The sequence below is a fragment of the Canis aureus genome, chromosome 25, assembly GCF_053574225.1.
Source record: "Canis aureus isolate CA01 chromosome 25, VMU_Caureus_v.1.0, whole genome shotgun sequence".
Classification (NCBI taxonomy): Eukaryota; Metazoa; Chordata; class Mammalia; order Carnivora; family Canidae; genus Canis; species Canis aureus.
Window position 1 is genome coordinate 11,889,578 of NC_135635.1, and position 18,911 is coordinate 11,908,488.

The 18,911-nt window shown below is 35.4% G+C and overlaps 1 protein-coding gene across 3 annotated transcripts in view; it reads left to right on the forward strand.

Annotated features, from left to right (window-relative positions):
- GXYLT1 (glucoside xylosyltransferase 1) overlaps positions 1-18,911 on the forward strand; it is a 55,603-nt gene that overhangs the window by 14,191 nt on the left and 22,501 nt on the right. For all 3 annotated transcript variants that reach the window (XM_077870434.1, XM_077870435.1, XM_077870436.1), the window contains 3 exons: positions 6,448-6,619; positions 10,286-10,411; positions 13,746-13,997. In XM_077870434.1, coding sequence (XP_077726560.1) covers positions 6,448-6,619; positions 10,286-10,411; positions 13,746-13,997 — 550 coding nt within the window. The remainder of the gene's footprint in view (positions 1-6,447; positions 6,620-10,285; positions 10,412-13,745; positions 13,998-18,911) is intronic.

Here is an 18,911-nt window from a genome sequence, read left to right on the forward strand (position 1 = left end):
TTTGTTCTGTATATTTTCTGTATTGACATTTACCTCTTGAGTTTTAATGCTTATTTTTTAATCTCCTAGGATAATATATTCTGCTTTTGCCATTGATTTCAAATACCTTCCTAGGTTCATTTTTTTATTTTACTTTTTTCTTTCTCTCTCTCTCTCTCTCTTTTTTTTAAGTAAGCTCTTGGCCCGGCACTGGGCTTGAACTCAGAACCGCAGGGTCAAGAGTTGCATGCTCTACTGAACCAGCCAGGCACCTCTAAGCACCTCTAAGCAAGCTCTTAATTTTAGTATTATTATTTAGTATTATTTTCTTAAAAACTGTTTTAATGTACTAATTTTTTTGTGACTTGAGCTTTCAAAATATTTAATCTTTATGATAGGAATTGATTCTTAATTTATGGAACCCCTGATTACAGATGAATTTAATGTTACATGTATTACTTTGAGTGGTTCATGCTAGTTTTTAGAGCTATACTTGTGTAGATTATTTATTTATTTATTTTTAAAAGATTTTATTTATGTATTCATGAGAGAGAGAGAGAGAGAAGCAGAGACACAGGCAGAGGGAGGAGAAATAGGCTCCATGCAAGGAGTCCGACGTGGGACTTGATCCGGGTACTCCGGGGTCATGCCCTGAGCCAAAGGCAGATGCTCAACTTTTGAGCCGCCCGAATGTCCCTGTGTAGATTATTTAAAAATATGTTTTAGCAATTAGTACTTACATTTCATGTTAGATTTTTAGATTTTCTTTCTCATGCTATATGTAAAATCCTAAAGATTTTTTCAGGTATTGTATTTTGTTTCAAAAGTGATCATATACAACTCTTTAGTTTTTAACCTAGTATGATAACTCAACACTTTTTTTTATAGTGAGAGGAAAGACATTTTGTTTTTAAGCTATACATAAAAGGAATTGCCATTAATGTTTCCGAATATAGTTTTCCATTTTGTTCAACTGACAGTTTTTAAAAATGGTTCATAACAATTTTTAGTTGAGATTATCACAAATTTAATTGGTTAGTTGGACTTTGCATACTTCTTTATAATACTAATTCTTGGTCTGAATATTATTATACATTGTTTTCTTTTATAGGAAGAGCACTAGGCTGAAGAATGCCCTGAAAGCTTTTTGTGCTGTCTAAATAAAAAAAAAAGAAGACAAATTGTTAGGATTTCTTCATAACAGAAATGTTACTTAAAATAAGTGTATTCCTGGGGCAGCCCTGGTGGCGCAGTGGTTTAGCGCTGCCTGCAGCCCAGAGTGTGATCCTGGAGACACGGGATCGAGTCCTACGTCGGGCTCCCTGCATGGAGCCTGCTTCTCCCTCTGCCTGTGTCTCTGCCTCTCTCTCTCTCTGTGTCTTTCATGAATAAGTAAAATCGTTAAAAAATATATTAAAAAAATAAGTGTATTCCTGAGTTTTAGAAATCTGTTAATAGTGTTTGTATTAGAATTTGTTAATAGTGTTTATATTAGAATTTATCATCTAAAATATTTTTTTTTAAAAGATTTTATTTATTCATGAGAGACAGAGAGAGAGAGAGAGAGAGGCAGAGACACAGGCAGAGAGAGAAGCAGGCTCCATGCAGGGAGCCCGATGTGGGACTTGATCCTGGGTCCCCAGGATCACACCATGGGCCGAAGGTGGTGCTAAACCGTTGAGTCACCCAGGGATTCCCCCAAAATACTCTTTTTAAAAAAAATTTATTTATTTATTCATGAGAGAGAGAGAGGCAGAGACACAGGCAGAGGGAGAAGCAGGCTCCATGCAGGGAGCCTGATGCGGGACTCGATCCTGGGACTCTAGGATCACGCCCTAGACCAAAGGAAGACACTAAACCACTGAGCCACCCAGGGATCCCTTGATATTTGTTTTTAAAGAAGGATTCCCCCCTCCCCTCAACCCCTTCTTCTAGTATCTTTCTAGACTGATGGATTCATTTTCTTTTATGTGTTATCATTCATTACAGTCATAATTCCTATTGATACTCAGGTTATGCCATATTTAGCCAGGAAAGCATTCAAGTATTATGTTTGCATTACCTGTAGAATTTCATCTAATCATATATCTCTAGAAAAATAGGTTTGACTTAAAAATGACCTTTTGGATAATACTTCTTTAAATCCACAGAGACTTTTCTCTTATTCACACTGTGATTAAAATATAGCACATTTTTACAGAGAAGATTGTGTCATTCCAGATTTATATCATTTTGGGACCAAAACTACTTGAATGGCTGCTGCTTCCCTATACCTTATTAGAAGGTTTTAGTTCTTCCTTCCTCTAGTGGTGGAAGGTTACTTTAGATTTTTTTGAGTTGCAGTTATTTCCTGTTCTTGGGGACTAGGGACAGGGTGGTAGGCAATGACATCTTTAAAGTATGATTTATCATTTTAGGTGTTAGAGTCTATACTGTATATAATGCTTTTGCTAAAAATGGACACATAACCAAAAGCAAATGTAATGTAGTTGATAATATTCCTTCCATAGAAATTGATGGAGGAAGTGCTGGCAGTGTGACTAACACAAGTCTTGTTAAAAGGCTTGGGAACAGTCATCCCTGGTACTGATTTTAGAGGGATTTTTTTTTTTTTAAACTTGAAGAACATTTCACTTATTTTCTTAAGAAATAAGAAAATAAACTTTCTTAAAGTTTTATTAAGTTATATTAAAGTTTTATTATACTTCTTGTTTGTGTGTGTAGAGAAATCTGTGCAAAACAGCACATGACTATTCTGGCTTACTTTTTAAATCTTTGGGCTTTTAGCTTTGAGACAGGATCTAGTTATGATCAGTTAAGCAATCCAAGCCTATTGTCAATTCTAAAGTATGGAAGCATTTACCTGAAAGAGGAGATAATTTAGAGCTCTGTGAAATTGTTGTGTGTTTTGATTGCATTGTCTTTCTTTTACTTTTATCATTGTGACTTCCACTGCTTTGAGATGAACTGGGTGCACATCACCTTGTTTTAGGTATAGAGGGGGTAGCTAGTCTCCACTCAGATAGTATTTAAGTGTTATAAACTAAGGGACTAACAGAAAAGAGGGAAACAGAGGGTGCTGCCAAGGGAGGAGCTACTACTTCTTTCTAATTGCTGACAGTGGAAAAGAACAGAGCTTTAAAAAGACCTAAGATATTGCTAACACTATCTATGTGAAGGAAGTGGCACAGCAGGTGGGTGAGGAAAGGATAAACTGTGTTAAGTCTGAAACAAATGTTTGCACAATTAGATAGCCATGTGCAAAATTACACTATTGTTCCCCGCTTCAGATGATTCATAAAATTTAATTCCTGGTAGATGAATACAAATTTGAAAGCAAAGTACGTACCTCACGCTGTATATTAATGATCATCTTAACCTTGAATGAAATATCACCACTATTTCTGGTATAATGATTCTTGTAAGAATACTTTATATGTGACTTCCTCATGTAATACTATTAACGGTAATGTAATAATGTTTAACTTGGTGAATTAACTGGGGGAGGTTTCTTTTTCTTAAAAACTGTTTTAATGTTTTAAAGAACCTCATTTATAGAATCATTTGCTCATTAGCCTGAACAAAGGGTGAGTTACTAAGTTATTGAGTTTAAGTTTCATCCTCCCAGTAGAGGGATCAGGGAGGAAATGACCCCTGTATTTTGTAGAAGGTAAGTATTTGGATTCAAGAGCTTTTCAGCTCTCCTCTGGAAGGCTGACAGTTACCAGTACTCACATAAGTGAGAAATGTCCCATGTAGGAGAAGTGACCCTGTTTTCAGGCCTTAGGAACCTGGTCAGACCAGAAAAGCATGTTTCAGACTGCTATCTTAATAGTATTTCTAGGCTCTTAGCAAAACAGACTTGTTAATAGGAAGGGATCTGCAGTAAGAGCAGGACCACATTATATATATCCTGACTTGATTTTTTTAACCTAATAATATAAAATAATTACACATGTTTAATGTCAAAACATTAAGATCTATAAATTTGGCATTTAGGTGTGTTTTATTTAGTCGATTGTTTGTATTTAATGTTATTCCTTAGTATGATTTTGTTTTCTGATACCCCAGTCAGTTGAGGGATTACCTGTGAACAAGAATAAGATTTTCCTCAGAAAATAGTTTTGTTTCACTTTAATACATGGACATGTGAATACTCAAGATTGCAAAGTCCTATATTAAGGAACTACAGTTGATTTTATAGCTTGCAAATATAAGAAAAATGATTAACCACTCATTCCTGCTATTGTAATTCTCAGTAACATATATATGTATATGTAACCATTAATATAATTTCTAATCCTTACAGAAAGACACTCTGTAAGCAAGAATTAAAGTCAGAGTTTATTTTATTTTTTAAAAATATTTTATTTATTCATTCATGAGAGACACAAAGAGAGACAGAGGCAGAGACACAGGCAGAGGGAGAAGCAGGCTCCACGCGGGGAGCCCGACATGGGACTCCATCCCCGGTCTCCAGGATCACACCCTGGGCTGCAGGCGGCGCTAAACTGCTGCGCCACTAGGGCTGCCCAGAGTTTATGTTTTTAATTTAGAGTGTTTGTACTTTATGATACTTTACTATGTTATTAGTTTTTTTCTATGTTGTCTTGCATTCTTCCATTCCTTTAGCTGTCAGTTCCAAAACAATTATTTTATGCCATAATTACAGATAAGATCTGAATTTAATATTATAAATAGGTTATTTTAATAACAATGTAGTTACACATAATTAATTCTGTTCTTTATATTCTAGTGGATTATTATTAATTCACTATTAAGGTGCAAGAGTTTTGAAAGGTTCCTTAGGCCTGCTTTGCACTGCTGCTCTGTATTAGAAGTAGGATCTGACATAGCCTAGGCCAATAACTTGGGGTTAGGGAATTTTTCCTTCCAAAATGTCATACTGATGTTTACCTAGTATGTTTTAGATCATCTCAGAATTTTTTACCTCTCACTGATTATTTGGCAAATGGAGCTGAATGCATATCAGTGAAAAAGTTATGTGAAGGATACTTTTCCCTATAAAAATATGGTTAAAGATTGAGTATAATACTCAAAAATTTGTGGATGAATTTATGTCTGGCTTCAAAAATGATCTGTTGGCTAGTGGAAGGGGATGTGGAGAGGGATTTTGTTTTTTATTTATTTTTTAAAGATTTATTTATTTATTCACGAGAGACACAAGGAGAGAGAGAGGCAGAGACATAGTTAGAGGGAGAGGAGAAGCCGGCTCCTCGCAGGAGCCCAATTCAGGACTCAGTCCTGGATCCCTGGATCATGACCTGAGCCAAAGGCAGACGCCCACCACTGAGCCACTCAGGCGTCCCTGGAGAGGGATTTTAGTTGAAATAAGAATACATTTGGAGAATTGTAGCAGTTAGGAGATAGGTACATGGAGATTTATTCTATTTTATTTTATTTTATTTTATTTTATTTATTTATTTATTTATTTATTTATTTATTTATTTATTTATTTATGATAGTCACAGAGAGAGAGAGAGAGAGGCAGAGACACAGGCAGAGGGAGAAGGAGGCTCCATGCACCGGGAACCCGACGTGGGATTCGATCCCGGGTCTCTGGGATCGCGCCCTGGGCCAAAGGCAGGCGCCAAACCGCTGCGCCACCCAGGGATCCCATATTTTATTATTTTTTAAAGGTTTTATTTATTTGAGAGAAAGCGCATGAATAGGAGGGAGGAGCAGAGAACAGAGGGAGAAGCAGGCTCCCCACTGAGCAGAGAGCCCTGTGACGCAGGGCTCTATCCCTGGGATCATGGCAGATGCTTAATCAGCTGAGCCACCCAGGTGCCCCTATTCTCTCTACTTTAATATGCTTTTGACATTTTTTTTAAATAAAAAAAGCTAAAAAATAATAGAAGACCTTCAATTGGTGATACACCCTTGTCATCTGGGGGGTTCCTTGAGAGAATTAAGTCCTAATGCATCTGATCTGAGTAATGAATTAACTTCTCTACTTCTCTACTGTATACCTAGAATGGTGCTAGTTATGTGCTATTCTTGGGAGAATTGAGAAAGCAGTAATTTTTTTTTATGGTTCCTACTGAGGAACATTGGCTGAGAAAGGCTGGTTGAGGATACAAGAAATAAATAATTGATTCAACATTGTACTGTTTGTAATTTGATACTTCTTTGCCTTTTAAGTAGAAATCCTGGACCTTAGTGTGGTTTTTTTTTTTTTTAAGATTTATTTATTTATTCATTCATCCGTTCATGAGAGAGGCAGAGACATAGGCAGAGGGAGAAGCAGGCTCCTTGCAGGGAGCCTGATGTGGGGGGGACTCTATCTGGGATTCCGAGATCACGCCCTGAGCCAAAGGCAGATGCTGAACCGCCGAGCCACCCAGGCACCCCTGAACTTGTTTTTGAACATCATTAGAATACCATGTTGTTAACTTGTTACCCTGTACTAAAACTGTTGGAAAACGTGGTTTTCTTTTCTATTAGGTATAGTCTGAAAGTGCAGCCCATTCAGAGAATGCACCTCGCTGTTGTTGCCTGTGGTGAAAGACTGGAAGAAACTATAACCATGTTGAAGTCGGCTATCATTTTCAGCATCAGACCTCTTCAGTTCCATATTTTTGCTGAAGATCAACTACATGATAGTTTTAAAGGCATAGTAAGTATTTGAAACTTTGTCAGGACTATAGAGGTAAATATTTAATGGCATACTGTCATAGAATGTTGTTTTATTCCTTCACTGAACAAAAATATTTACTTAGTAACTAACTGCCCTCTTAGAGTTGGGCTGCCACTCCATCTAAGAGTCTCTAGATCTAGGGTGTAAGAGGAAGGTTTGTTTTTGAAAAGAAGTAGGTTGCTTCAAGAACTTTGCCAAGCATGAAGGTTTTATTTCACTGGCTATAGCTCCAGTATGATTTGACTAAGAAGGTCCTATGCCTTAATTTTATTCCCATCCTTGCCTTGAGAATGCCTCCAACAAAAGTGTGCACAAAGATTTTAATTGTTTTCAGGGGAGGGAGCTCTTGATTGACAGTATGGAGGGAAGTGGCTTCTTGTTTTGATAAGAAAGTTCTTTATTTTGGTTTTATATTAGTTACAATCAGTTTGGCCATATTGGCAGAAAACCCAAACTAATATTGGCTTAAACAAGATAGAAATTTATTTCTCTCTCACATAAGAGTAGGCAGTCTGTGGCATATGGTAGCACCATGTCTTCAGGGACTCTGGCTTCTGTCTTGTGGCTGAGCCATTTTAATGTAAGACTTCTTCATGGTCCAAGGTGGCTACTCACTCTTCAACCCTCATGCCCATATTTTAGCCAACGCAAAGGAAAAAGGAGTGAAGAAGGCCAATCCCTTTCTATGCTCTAGGAATATTTTCCAGACATTGCATATGATGTTCTTCTCAATATCTCACTGATCTGAACTTAGGTAACCATACTGTTTTTGAGGTTTAAAAATATACTCTTTAATCAGGATAACAAAAATATTGTTACTATCCAAGAAGAGTAGAACAGATAGATATGGGAGAAGAATATATAGAAAAAGAAATTTTACCTGAAATCTCACTACCTTGTGTTCTGAGGCAGTTGTAAAGATGATGATCATGATTACTCCCCTCCCCACTATTTCTGTTTATATCTCTGTGTACACTAAATTAAGTTTTCAAACTGATTTGGTTTTTATGTTTGGTCTAATTATGTAGAAAAACATGTATTTGATATTTTCTCAAGTTAAAGTGGTTCAAAATATTGAGTGAAAAATACTACTTATAATTTCAAGTCTTTTAGTTTTCTAACAAAATCTTTGTAAGCGATATAAAGCCTTACTTACTGTTTTAAAATATTTCTACTGTCTGTATTTTTTTTAAAGGTTTTATTTTTCAGTAATCTCTACACCCAACATGGGGCTCAAACTTAAACTATGAGATAAAGAGTTGCATGCTCTACTGAGCCAGCCAGGTGCCTCTATGTCTGTATTTTTGATATGTGCTTTTGTGATCTTGACCTCTTTGGATTGTTTTCTAAAATATTAATTGAGGAATTAACTTTCTAAACAGTTTAACTGTCTTAACAGTTTAGAAAATAGCAACAGATTGCTATGAACTGTGGAAATCTTTGGAAGTGTAATAAAAAAATAAATTTATTGTTTCGTATTAAATGCAACTTCAGTGTTGTGTTCAAATCTGACTGCTTGTGTAATATATACTGTACTTTTTAAAAAGATTTATCTATGTATTTATTTGAGAGGGAGGGGCAGAGGGAAAGAATCCTCAAGCAGACTCCCCACTGAGTGCAGAGCTTTATGAGGGCCTCAAAACCCATGAGATAATGATCTGAGCTGAAAACCAAGAGTCACATGCCCAACTGACTGAACCACCCAAGTTGCCTCAATGTATACTGTATTTTTAAACTTAGTTTTTAACTATTATAGTCAGTTCTGAGAATGTTTGGTTTTGCTTTTGATGAAGTATCAAATACTAGTAGAATGTGCTTTTACTGCAAAAAAATGACTAAATATTAGAATGTTTAGGAAAAAATGTCTCTTTAGAAGTTGATATTCAAAGTATCTTTAAGTGATATATGTTGTGCAGGGAAAATAAAATGCTAGTGCTTCAAAGTAATCAACAGAGACATCAAAGCAGAATGTTGGAGTTAAAAGTATTCCCTTAAACTATGTTGGGAGGCATTAATGTTTTTAAAAATTACTTAAACCGAGTCATAATTTAAGAAGAGAGCATCTTCAACCTATTACATAGACAACTTAGTTTTTCTTCCCCTGTATATTGTTTTTTTTTGTATATTGTTTTTTTAATTAAAAAATAATTTTTTATTTGTTTTTTAACTATTTATTTAATTATTTAGCCATTGCAAACTGATGAAGGGCAAAGGAAGAGAGATAGACTCTAAAGCAAGCTCTGTGCTCAGCTCAGAGCTCCATGTGGGGCTTGATCTCATGACTTTGAGATCATGACCTGAGTCAAAATTAAGAATCTGACACCTGGGGCACCTGGGTGGCTCAGTCGATTAAGCATCTGCCTTCAGCTCACTCAGGTCATGATCCCAGGTCATGGGACTAAGCCCACGTCAGGATCCCTGTGCAGCGGGGAGCCTGCTTCTCCTTCTTCCCCTCCCCACCATTTGTGTTCTCACTAGCTCTGTGCTCTCTCTCTCTCTCAAATAAATAAAAATTCTTTATGAAAAAAAAAGTCAGACACTTAACTGAGCCACTCAAGTGCCCCATCCTCTTATATACTGTGAATGCTCGCTAGGAAACTTGAATCAACAATTCTGTTGATGGGTAATACTTAAACTGAATTTGAATTTAGTGTCTTGAAATGCATGAAAAGTAAACATGTTCATTATAGATTTTCAGATCTTTTTGCTTTTTGTAATGAGTTTTTCAAAATTTGACATTGATATATGTTTATCGGAGTATTTTATTATCAGAAATAATATCCATGCATATTAAAACTATATAGATCGACAATTTTTTAAAAAGATTTTATTTATTTATTCATGAGAGACACAGAGAGAGAGAGAGTGAGAGGCAGAGATGCAGGCAGAGGGAGAAACAGGCTCCATGCAGGCTCCATGCAGGGAGCCTGATGTGGGACTTGATCCAGGGTCTTCAGGATCAGGCCCTGGGCTGAAGGCGGTGCCAAACCGCTAAGCCACCTGGGCTGCCCTAGACGAATATTTTCAGTAGGTCTGATTTTGAGTGTAAACATTTTCTATTATATTTTATATTATATTTTCTTTTTTTTTTTAATTTTTATTTATTTATGATAGTCACACAGAGAGAGAGAGAGAGAGAGAGGCAGAGACACAGGCAGAGGGAGAAGCAGGCTCCATGCACCGGGAGCCTGACGTGGGATTTGATCCTGGGTCTCCAGGATCGCGCCCTGGGCCAAAGGCAGGCGCCAAACCGCTGCGCCACCCAGGGATCCCTATATTTTCTATTATACATACTTTGGTAATAAAATTAGTTAATTTTTCTGAGTTTAATTTGTTTAGGAATTGATAGGATTTATACATCAGGTAAACATGAGGTTGATGAACGACTTGTGAGGCTTTCGGCTTTCTGATTTTGTGGTGGTTTACTTTCATTGTGCCTCTGATCCCTATTGTGGAGTTTTGCTAGAATATTACTATGATTTTAAGATTTTGAATGAGAACAAATGGTGGGAAAGAAGAATCTGACTTTAACTGTGTACAGCATAATATATATTTTAATTTTTAGCTTTTTAAAATAATCTGTTTATGAATTTACAGAGACAATTGAAAGAAAGAACAATCTAAACTATTTGTTTTTTTTCTTAGCTTGATAGCTGGTCATTTCTACAGACATTTAATTATTCATTATACCCAATAACTTTTCCAAGTGAGAATGCATTGGAGTGGAAAAAGCTCTTTAAACCGTGTGCTTCCCAGAGATTATTCTTGCCAGTAAGTTTTTTCTCTAGTGGTTTTTTATTTTCTAATTTTGCTTTTACACACGAGTTAATGAAGAGTTACATATAAATGAGTTAAATAAACACGCATGTAGATTTTCCCTTTGAACATTAGGAAAATACTTCCAGTAGAACAAATAAAAGCTACAAAGAAAACATCTGTTAAAAATGAAAAATGTAAGTAATTTCTGTTGAAATACTGTATCTTACATTTTAATTTATTCAGGTGCTGTAAATGGTTTTATTTCTGAGAAGGAATTGAGGTCATCAGATCTTACTGAAGCCAGGCCTGTTGCTAGCAGAAATACAGTGGCAGTATCACCTTCTCCTGGCTCATTGTATTTATAATTTGGAAGTGAAGTAGATTGTATCATTAAACAGCCATTTCTGTCTTATTCCAAGCCACATTACCCTTTCCAGATTATATTTTAACACAGACACAAATTTAAACATGTGAACTCAAAGGGAAATGGGAACCATTTATTCAGTGGAGCTGTTTTTTGATAGGGTTCTCTGGTGATAAACCTGATCATTTTTTTTAAATCTAAAAATATTCAGAAGCAAGATTACCTCTTTATTTTGAGTTGATTTCATCCACAGTTTTAAAATTCACAGTAATTGTTAAGATGACTATAATGTTTATAAAAGTTATAGTAGTAGAAATACTAAATATAAGAAGCTCACAAGTTTGTGGAAAGTGTATGAATTATGGGAGAAGAAACTTTAGTTACTTGTTATTCTTAAGTGGAATAAGGCCATTCTTAGCATATTACGAATATAATTTACTTGGGGCGCCTGAGTGGCTCAATGGTTGAGCATCTGCCTTTGGCTCAGGTCGTGATCCTGGGGTCCTAAGATGGAGTCCAGCATCAGGCTCTGCACGGGGAACCAGCCTCTCTCTCTGCCTATGTCTCTGCCTCTCTCTGTGTGTCTGTCATGAATAAATAAATAAAATCTTTTTTAATAAATATAATTTACTGAATCCAGGTCATCAGTAAGACTTAAAGTTGTAATTTTGATCACTGAGTCTGCTTAACCAGTTTCTTTGTTGCCATGAATAAAAAATTTAGATCCTAGGATCTTTCTCAGTCTCTGCTTCTATTGTAAGGGGCACGCAAATAAGGGATTAAGGTAGAAAAAAGAGCCTGAGAACTTTAGATATTTTATGCAGACTTTGTAAGTTAAAAAAAATTTTTTTTAAAGATTTTATTTATTCATGAGAGACACAGAGAGAGAGAGAAGCAGAGACGTAGGCAGAGGGAGAAGCAGGCTTCCCCATGGGGAGACTAATGTGGGACTCAATCCCAGGACCTGGGATCACACCCTGAGCCAAAGGCAGATGCTGAACCACTGAGCTACATAGGCATCCCTAGACTTTATAAATTTAAAACAAAAAAAATTTTTTTTAAAGATTTACTTATTTATTTATGATAGACATAGAGAGAGGCAGAGACACAGGCAGAGGGAGAAGCAGGCTCCATGCTGGGAGCCCGACGTCGGACTCGATCCCAGGACTCCAGGATCATGCCCTGGGCCAAAGGCAGGCGCTAAACCGCTGAGCCACCCAGGGATCCCCTAAAACAAAATTTTTATGTTGAATCATTATAGTATCACATTTCATTTAATTAATAAATGGAGTGCTTATTTTCTGCTGAGAATCTGTACTGAGGTTCTGGATATATAGGAATAAATGAACAGACAGTTTTCCTTTTTTTCATAGAGTTTATTGTCTGATGTGGGAGGCACGGATTAAACAAATACAGTATGACATTTAATAAACAAATATGTTGCTGAAAAAACAATACGTGATGCTAGAAGCCTAAGGTTACAACCATTTCTCTTCCATTTTGTTCTGCATTATTAACAAGTTTAATTGTTGGTGTTGTGATATGAAATTTTCCAGATCATTTAGTGATGTAATCTGGCTAAATTCCTAAATGGAATTTGAAACACTAAAATGAATACTTGAACCTGCCAAATTGTCCTCATATTTCACTGTTACTTCCGCATCTTTTTAGCCAGATTTAAGTAAATGGGTGTTATATTTTTCTACATGGTAATTTTTTTACTGAGCTTCTCTTCCTTTGAAATAGATTGATGAAAACAACTAATGTAAGTTCTACCAATTCCTTCCTCCTCCAAAAGGAACCATAGAAAAAATACTGACATAGTTATTACTTAACCTTTTGTCTGATCTCCAGTTGACCAGGGCTCCTGACAGTGAACAGTATTTTCCAAGTCTGCTAATGATGTAATAATCTATAAACACACATTGTTTCATGGTACAGAAACAGCATGTTGATAAATAAGAATTTCCCTCACTCTTCTGCTCCCCAAAGAAAGAGAGACATAAAGACATACTCATACATAGCCTATAATCAGAGTCTTTGAACAAGTGAATCTTCCCTACTCAGGCTCTGCAGTCAAACCATCACATTTTTTCCCACATGGTGGGAGGAATGGGGTGATTGCAGCCTTGTAGCTGCTCATTAAGGTGATGACTTAACCTTAGCAGAAGGAGAAGCCAACATCTTTGAAAAGGAGTAGAACAAGGATCAAACTCTTCTCTTTATATTCTTAACTGAAAAGATTTAGGTTAATCTAATAATTGAGTTGTGATACATGCAGTAAACTTAAATTTGCAGGAGTTGGGGGTCTAAATTTCGTGGGTAAGGCAGAAATAAACAGTTTTCCTCAAAAAACCCTTACAGAGGACACATTTAATCTCTCTCAGAAAGTAATAACATAGCCAGTCCTTCTTTCAAGATGTTGTCTTGTCTTCACCCTTGCTAAGTGTGTGCACATTTACTTTGATTTGTTGGAGACAGTAAGCATGGAAGTAAAACTGTGGACTCCAGAGCAAGGTGGTCTGGGTTCCAATTTTGCCTGTGTTTACTAGTGGATACCAAAGTGTTAGAGAGGTGCCAGCTGTTAGTGTCACAGGCCAAAGGAATAAATTCAGAAGATCTTTGTATTGGTTTATTTCTGTATTTGTTTTAGGAAATTAAGATTCAGGATATAAATTCAGCTAAGTTAATGTTATTTTCCATTTGAAAAACATTTCCTCTAATCTTTAAGGACATTGCTTTTTTTTTTTTTAATATTTCTAGTTGTTAGTGTTTAGGTTTTTGTTCTGATTTGTTTTTATACCTTTTGTTCTCTGAAAGTTAATACAAAGATTAGCATAATATCTCTGTATAATACCCTTGTAAAAAAAGATTTAAGAAAAATTACTTAAAAAAAACTAATGTAAATTAGCTTATCTCATAGGATTTCTTTTACAACTAAATTAGAATTATAATGGATGTTTCAAATATTTCTTCTCATAGTTAATCCTGAAAGAAGTTGACTCATTATTGTATGTCGACACTGATATCCTTTTTTTACGGCCCGTCGATGATATTTGGTCTTTACTAAAGAAATTTAATTCCACACAAATTGCTGCAATGGCACCAGAACATGAAGAGCCTCGAATAGGATGGTATAATCGTTTTGCGAGACATCCATATTATGGAAAAACTGGAGTAAACTCTGGAGTTATGTTGATGAACATGACTAGAATGAGAAGGAAGTATTTCAAGGTAAGTCACTGATACAGATAGTTGGTTAACGTTTCTCTATTTTCCTTCCACAAATTGTTTGGTTCTCAATTTAGCTTTGTTTTGGTAAGAACTAGATTAGTCTATTTAGAATTTTTCCACTTATTTAGAATAATTGAGGAAAAGTATGTTTTTAATATTCTGCTTATTGGAGCATTATGGTAGATCAAGCCAGATGTCACTATAATGAAGTACAATGTACAAAGTAGTGAGCATCATCTTTCTAGATTGTTATTCTAGGTATTAGTTGTCATTGTGTAGTTGTGCGACTGTAGAACATCCTGGGGGAACACAGAGATGTGAAAAGCTTAAGACTCTCTGGACCTGTTGGCCTGGTTCAAGACTCTGTGACCTTTAGTAAGTTTTGAATATCTCTGGGCTTTAGTTTTCTCATCTGTGAGATGAGGATGGTAGATAACATGACCTGTATCATAGGACTTTTATAAGGATTGAATTAGAACAGTGGCTAACACATAAATGTGAGCTGGTTGAAGCTATTGGGAATTAGCTTAAATTCCTGGTGCGCCTGGGTGGCTTAGTCAGTTAAGTGTCTGCCTTCATCTCTGGTCATGATTTCATGGACCTGGGATCCAGCCAGCCCTGTGTTGGGTTCCCTGCTCAGGGAGGAGCCGGCTTTTCCCTTTTCCTCTGCCTCTCTCTCCCACTTGGGTTCTCTTTCTCTCCCTCTCTCAAATAAATAAATAAAATCTTTCAAAAAAAATTCTTGCATGTTTTTTATCTCGCAAATTGTGGGTCAATGGAAGAATCAGGCTGTTTAGATTCTGTGTGCATTCTGAATGCAGGAGTATGCTGTATTGTTTACCAATTTTATGTTGATGAGTTTTGTTTCATTGTAGTTTGTAGACACTAGAGTCAAACTGTCTTTATGTTTAACCTTTCCACCTGTGCATTTATTTAACCACTAGCCACTTAACTTTAAATGTCAGTTCTCTCAACTGAAAAATAGATGATGAATGGACTTACATAGGTTGTCAGTTTAAAGGAGATCTGTTTAAAATACTTACTTAGTACATCTTTTCAACAAATGATGCTGGGAAAACTGGACCACTTTCTCATACCATACACAAAAATAAACTCAAAATGGATTAAAGACCTAAATGTGAGACCTGAAACCATAAAAATCCTAGAGGAGAGCACAAGCAGTAATTTCTCTGACATCAGCTGTAACAGCATTTTTCTAGATAAGTCTCCTGAGGCAAGGAAAACAAAAGCAGAAATAAACTCTTGAGACTATATCAAAATAAAAACCTGCGCAGCAAAGGAAACCATCAACAAAACTAAAAGACAACCTACTGAATGGAAGAAGATACTTGCCAATGACATATACGATAAAGTTAGTATCCAAAATATATACTTATGCAACTCAACATCTAAAAAACAATTCAATTAAAAAATATGGGCAGAAAACATGGACATTGTTCCAAAGTAGATATTCAGATGGCCAACAGACACATGAAAAGATGTTCAACATCACTCATTGTCAGGGAAATGCAAATCTAAGCAACAAAGATACCACTTCATACCTGTCTGAATGGCTAAAATCAACAACACAAAAAATAAGTGTTGGTAAGAATGGAGAAAAAGGAATCCTTATATAGTGTTGGTGGGAATGCATACTGGTGCAGCCACTATGGAAAACAGGATGAAGTTCCCCCAATGAATGGATAAAGAAGACATGGTGTGTATGTGTACACGTATACACACAGTGAAATATTAGTCATAAAAAGGAATGGAACCTTGTCATTTGCAATAACACGGGTGGATCTAGAGAGTATAATGCTAAGTGAAATAAGAGAAAGACAAATACTATATGATTTCACTTATTTCTAAGTGAAATAACCGGGAACCCAGTTATTTTTATATATTTGCATATTTCTGGAATTTAAGAAACAAATGAACAAAGAAAAAAGAAACCAAGAAACAGACTCTTAACTATAGAGAACAAACTGATGGTTATCGGAGGGGTGGTGGGTGGAGGGATGGGTGAAATAGGTGATGGGTATTAAAAAGTACACTTCCCATGATGAGCACTGGGTAATGTATAGAATTGTTGAATCACTATATTGAATACTTGAAACTAATACAACATTGTATGGTATAATATTATACTGGAATTAAAATATAAAATATAAAGTGCTTCATGCAGAGCATGACACATAGTAAGCACTTAAATATTAGCTAAAAACAGTGATTTCTGAAACACTTACATAGACTTGCTGTTTATCCCTTTACATCTAGTTAGGGCCATATTGAACATTAAGGGGTATTACATCTTCTATGATATGAGAATACATGTTTGTGTGTATATATGGATACATATTTGTCAGATATTTTTCTTATGGCTTCTGGTAGACCAGACTTTACACCATTATTTATTCTTTTTGTGTGTCTCATTTAAATCTTGACCTCATTTAGAGTTGTTTCCTTGGCTTATCTTTGGGGTAGGCCACACTACTATTTGCAGCCATGCCCACGCATTGACATTTGTCTTAGGATTGTTTGTACTCATCATTCCTACTTTCTGTAGATCTAGTAAACCTAGTTTTTTGTTTTTTGTTTTTTGTTTTTTTTAGCCTTCTCATATTCTGAACCTTTTTGAAATCTTGATTTAACTTTAATTTTGTCTCCTACAGTTGAATGCATTAATGTGGTTAGTGTAATCTGTGCTCTTGCTTAACAGTAAGCATTTCTTTAACTATCCAATTTGTTAATATAACTTGAGGTTTAAAATTTCATGTACCATAAAGTTCTACTAAATAAAACAGGCATAATACCATGAATTCTTCCTTTTCTGTTTGTTAGTCTATGCACAGTAATATTATACCAGAAGATGGTGCTGTAAGATTACTTGCTAAGGAATAATGTTACTTCTCAGTATCTCTTCATTCGAAATTCATAGAATTATGAGAAGTTTACTGTTGCAGAGAACCTTAGAGATAATTTAGTAACACTAAATAACAATAGTAACACTATATTGTTTTTTAAACATTTCAAAATTACAACTCTCGTTCAAATCTATGACTATCTTTTATTATTTAAATGTCACTCTTAAAAAGTCATTCTTAAATACTTCAACAGTTTCAAAAGTAACTTTTTTACTTTTTTTGGTCATGGCATGTTCCTTAAATCAACTAGAGACCTAGATATGAGAGATGAAATCATTTCTAAACTTTTCAAACTTCTGTTTTCATCTGTGCATGATAGATTTAATGAAGAAGACTGTGAGAGGCATGGTTATACATTAATTCAGAGGTGCCGTTTACTTCACACCTACTATCCCTGTATTCCAAACAATCCTGTCCTTGCCCAGTGGGAACAACACAGATTTGCTTTGTTTTCAAATATTACTATATTTATGATTACTGAAATGTTTTTATGAAATTTAGTTTTGATTCCTTTTTTCATATGTATGTTTTTGTTTTTCCTGATTGTTTTCCAGACTATAGCAAACATTGCCTTGTTTTTTTTCCTACTAATGCAACAGTTTCTGGCTCTAGTGGTATAACTGATTACGTATAGTAACTTTCTAAACTGCTTCCTACACATCTGTGAATGTTGCCCCATGGTTCCTATTTCATAAAAAGCTGTAAGACTACCCATTTAAGAGAATGGCCATATTTTAAATTCTTAATTTGCTTTGTTGTCACCCAGTCTCTACCATTCATGACAGTTCATTTCCATCCTGATGTATCTGAAATATATATATATATAAAACCAAAATTGTAAAAATTCTACTTTTTTGTTGTTTCTCATTATGCTTGGTAGATAATCCTATAGTAGTGGTTAAACTATTGCTTTGTATTTTGTTACGATTGTATTTGCAGTATTGAATCCCTATTAGGTTATTTCTTAACCGTTTTCTATTTATTAGGGGAAACCAAAGACTATAAATAAGGCGTCTTTAATTTTTTTTTAAGTTTTTATTTACTTTTTAAGTTATCTCTACACTAAACGTGGACTCAAACCCACAACCCTGAGATCAAGAGTCACATGCTCTACTGATTAAACCAGCCAGGCACCCTAAATAAGGTATCTTGAGAATCTTTTTCTTGTGTATTTACTGCACCCTGTTCACATCCTGCCATATATTACTTTGTAAAGTAAGTTTTGTCTGTTTTCTCCACCTGCCGAGGGCAGGGTGTATATTTTGTACAACTTTGTATTGGGAATATTTAGAATGGGGTATGACATAAATAGCAACTTAATAGATAATTACTGGCAGAGGATAGATGAAAGTTTTAGAAACTAGACCATAGTATGTTATTTTTTTTTTAAGATTTTATGTATTTATTCATGAGAGAGAGAGAAGCAGAGACACAGGAAGAGAGAGAAGCAGGCTCCACACAGGGAGCCCGATGTAGGACTCTATCCTGGGTCTCCAGGATCAGGCCCTGGGCTGAAGGTGGCGCTAAACCACTGAGCCACCCAGGCTGCCCCATTAGTGCATTATTAAAAGGTATTGGAAAAGAGAACATTTCCATGTCCATGAAGTAGACATGATGGTTATTTTTATATATTTGCAAAATGTATGTGGTGGAGGACTTTTATAATTTATAAGAACAGTATCCATGAGCATCTCACTAACAGATATCGAACTTTTCAGAGATAGTGCTGTTAACTAATCTTTGGGAATTGATGAGTTCCCAGTTTCTAGCATTGTTGGAACATGCTACAAATAGCCATTTATATTTATGTATAAGCTAGACTGATAATAAATATTTGTTTTCAAAAGCATACATTATTCTAAAATGAAATAAACTGATTTTATTTTATTTTGTTTGAAATTAACAGATTTTAATATATGTACATTTTGCTAAGATTAGTAAATTAGAACTACATTTTTCTTTTTAAAAATTATAAAACAAGGGGTACCTG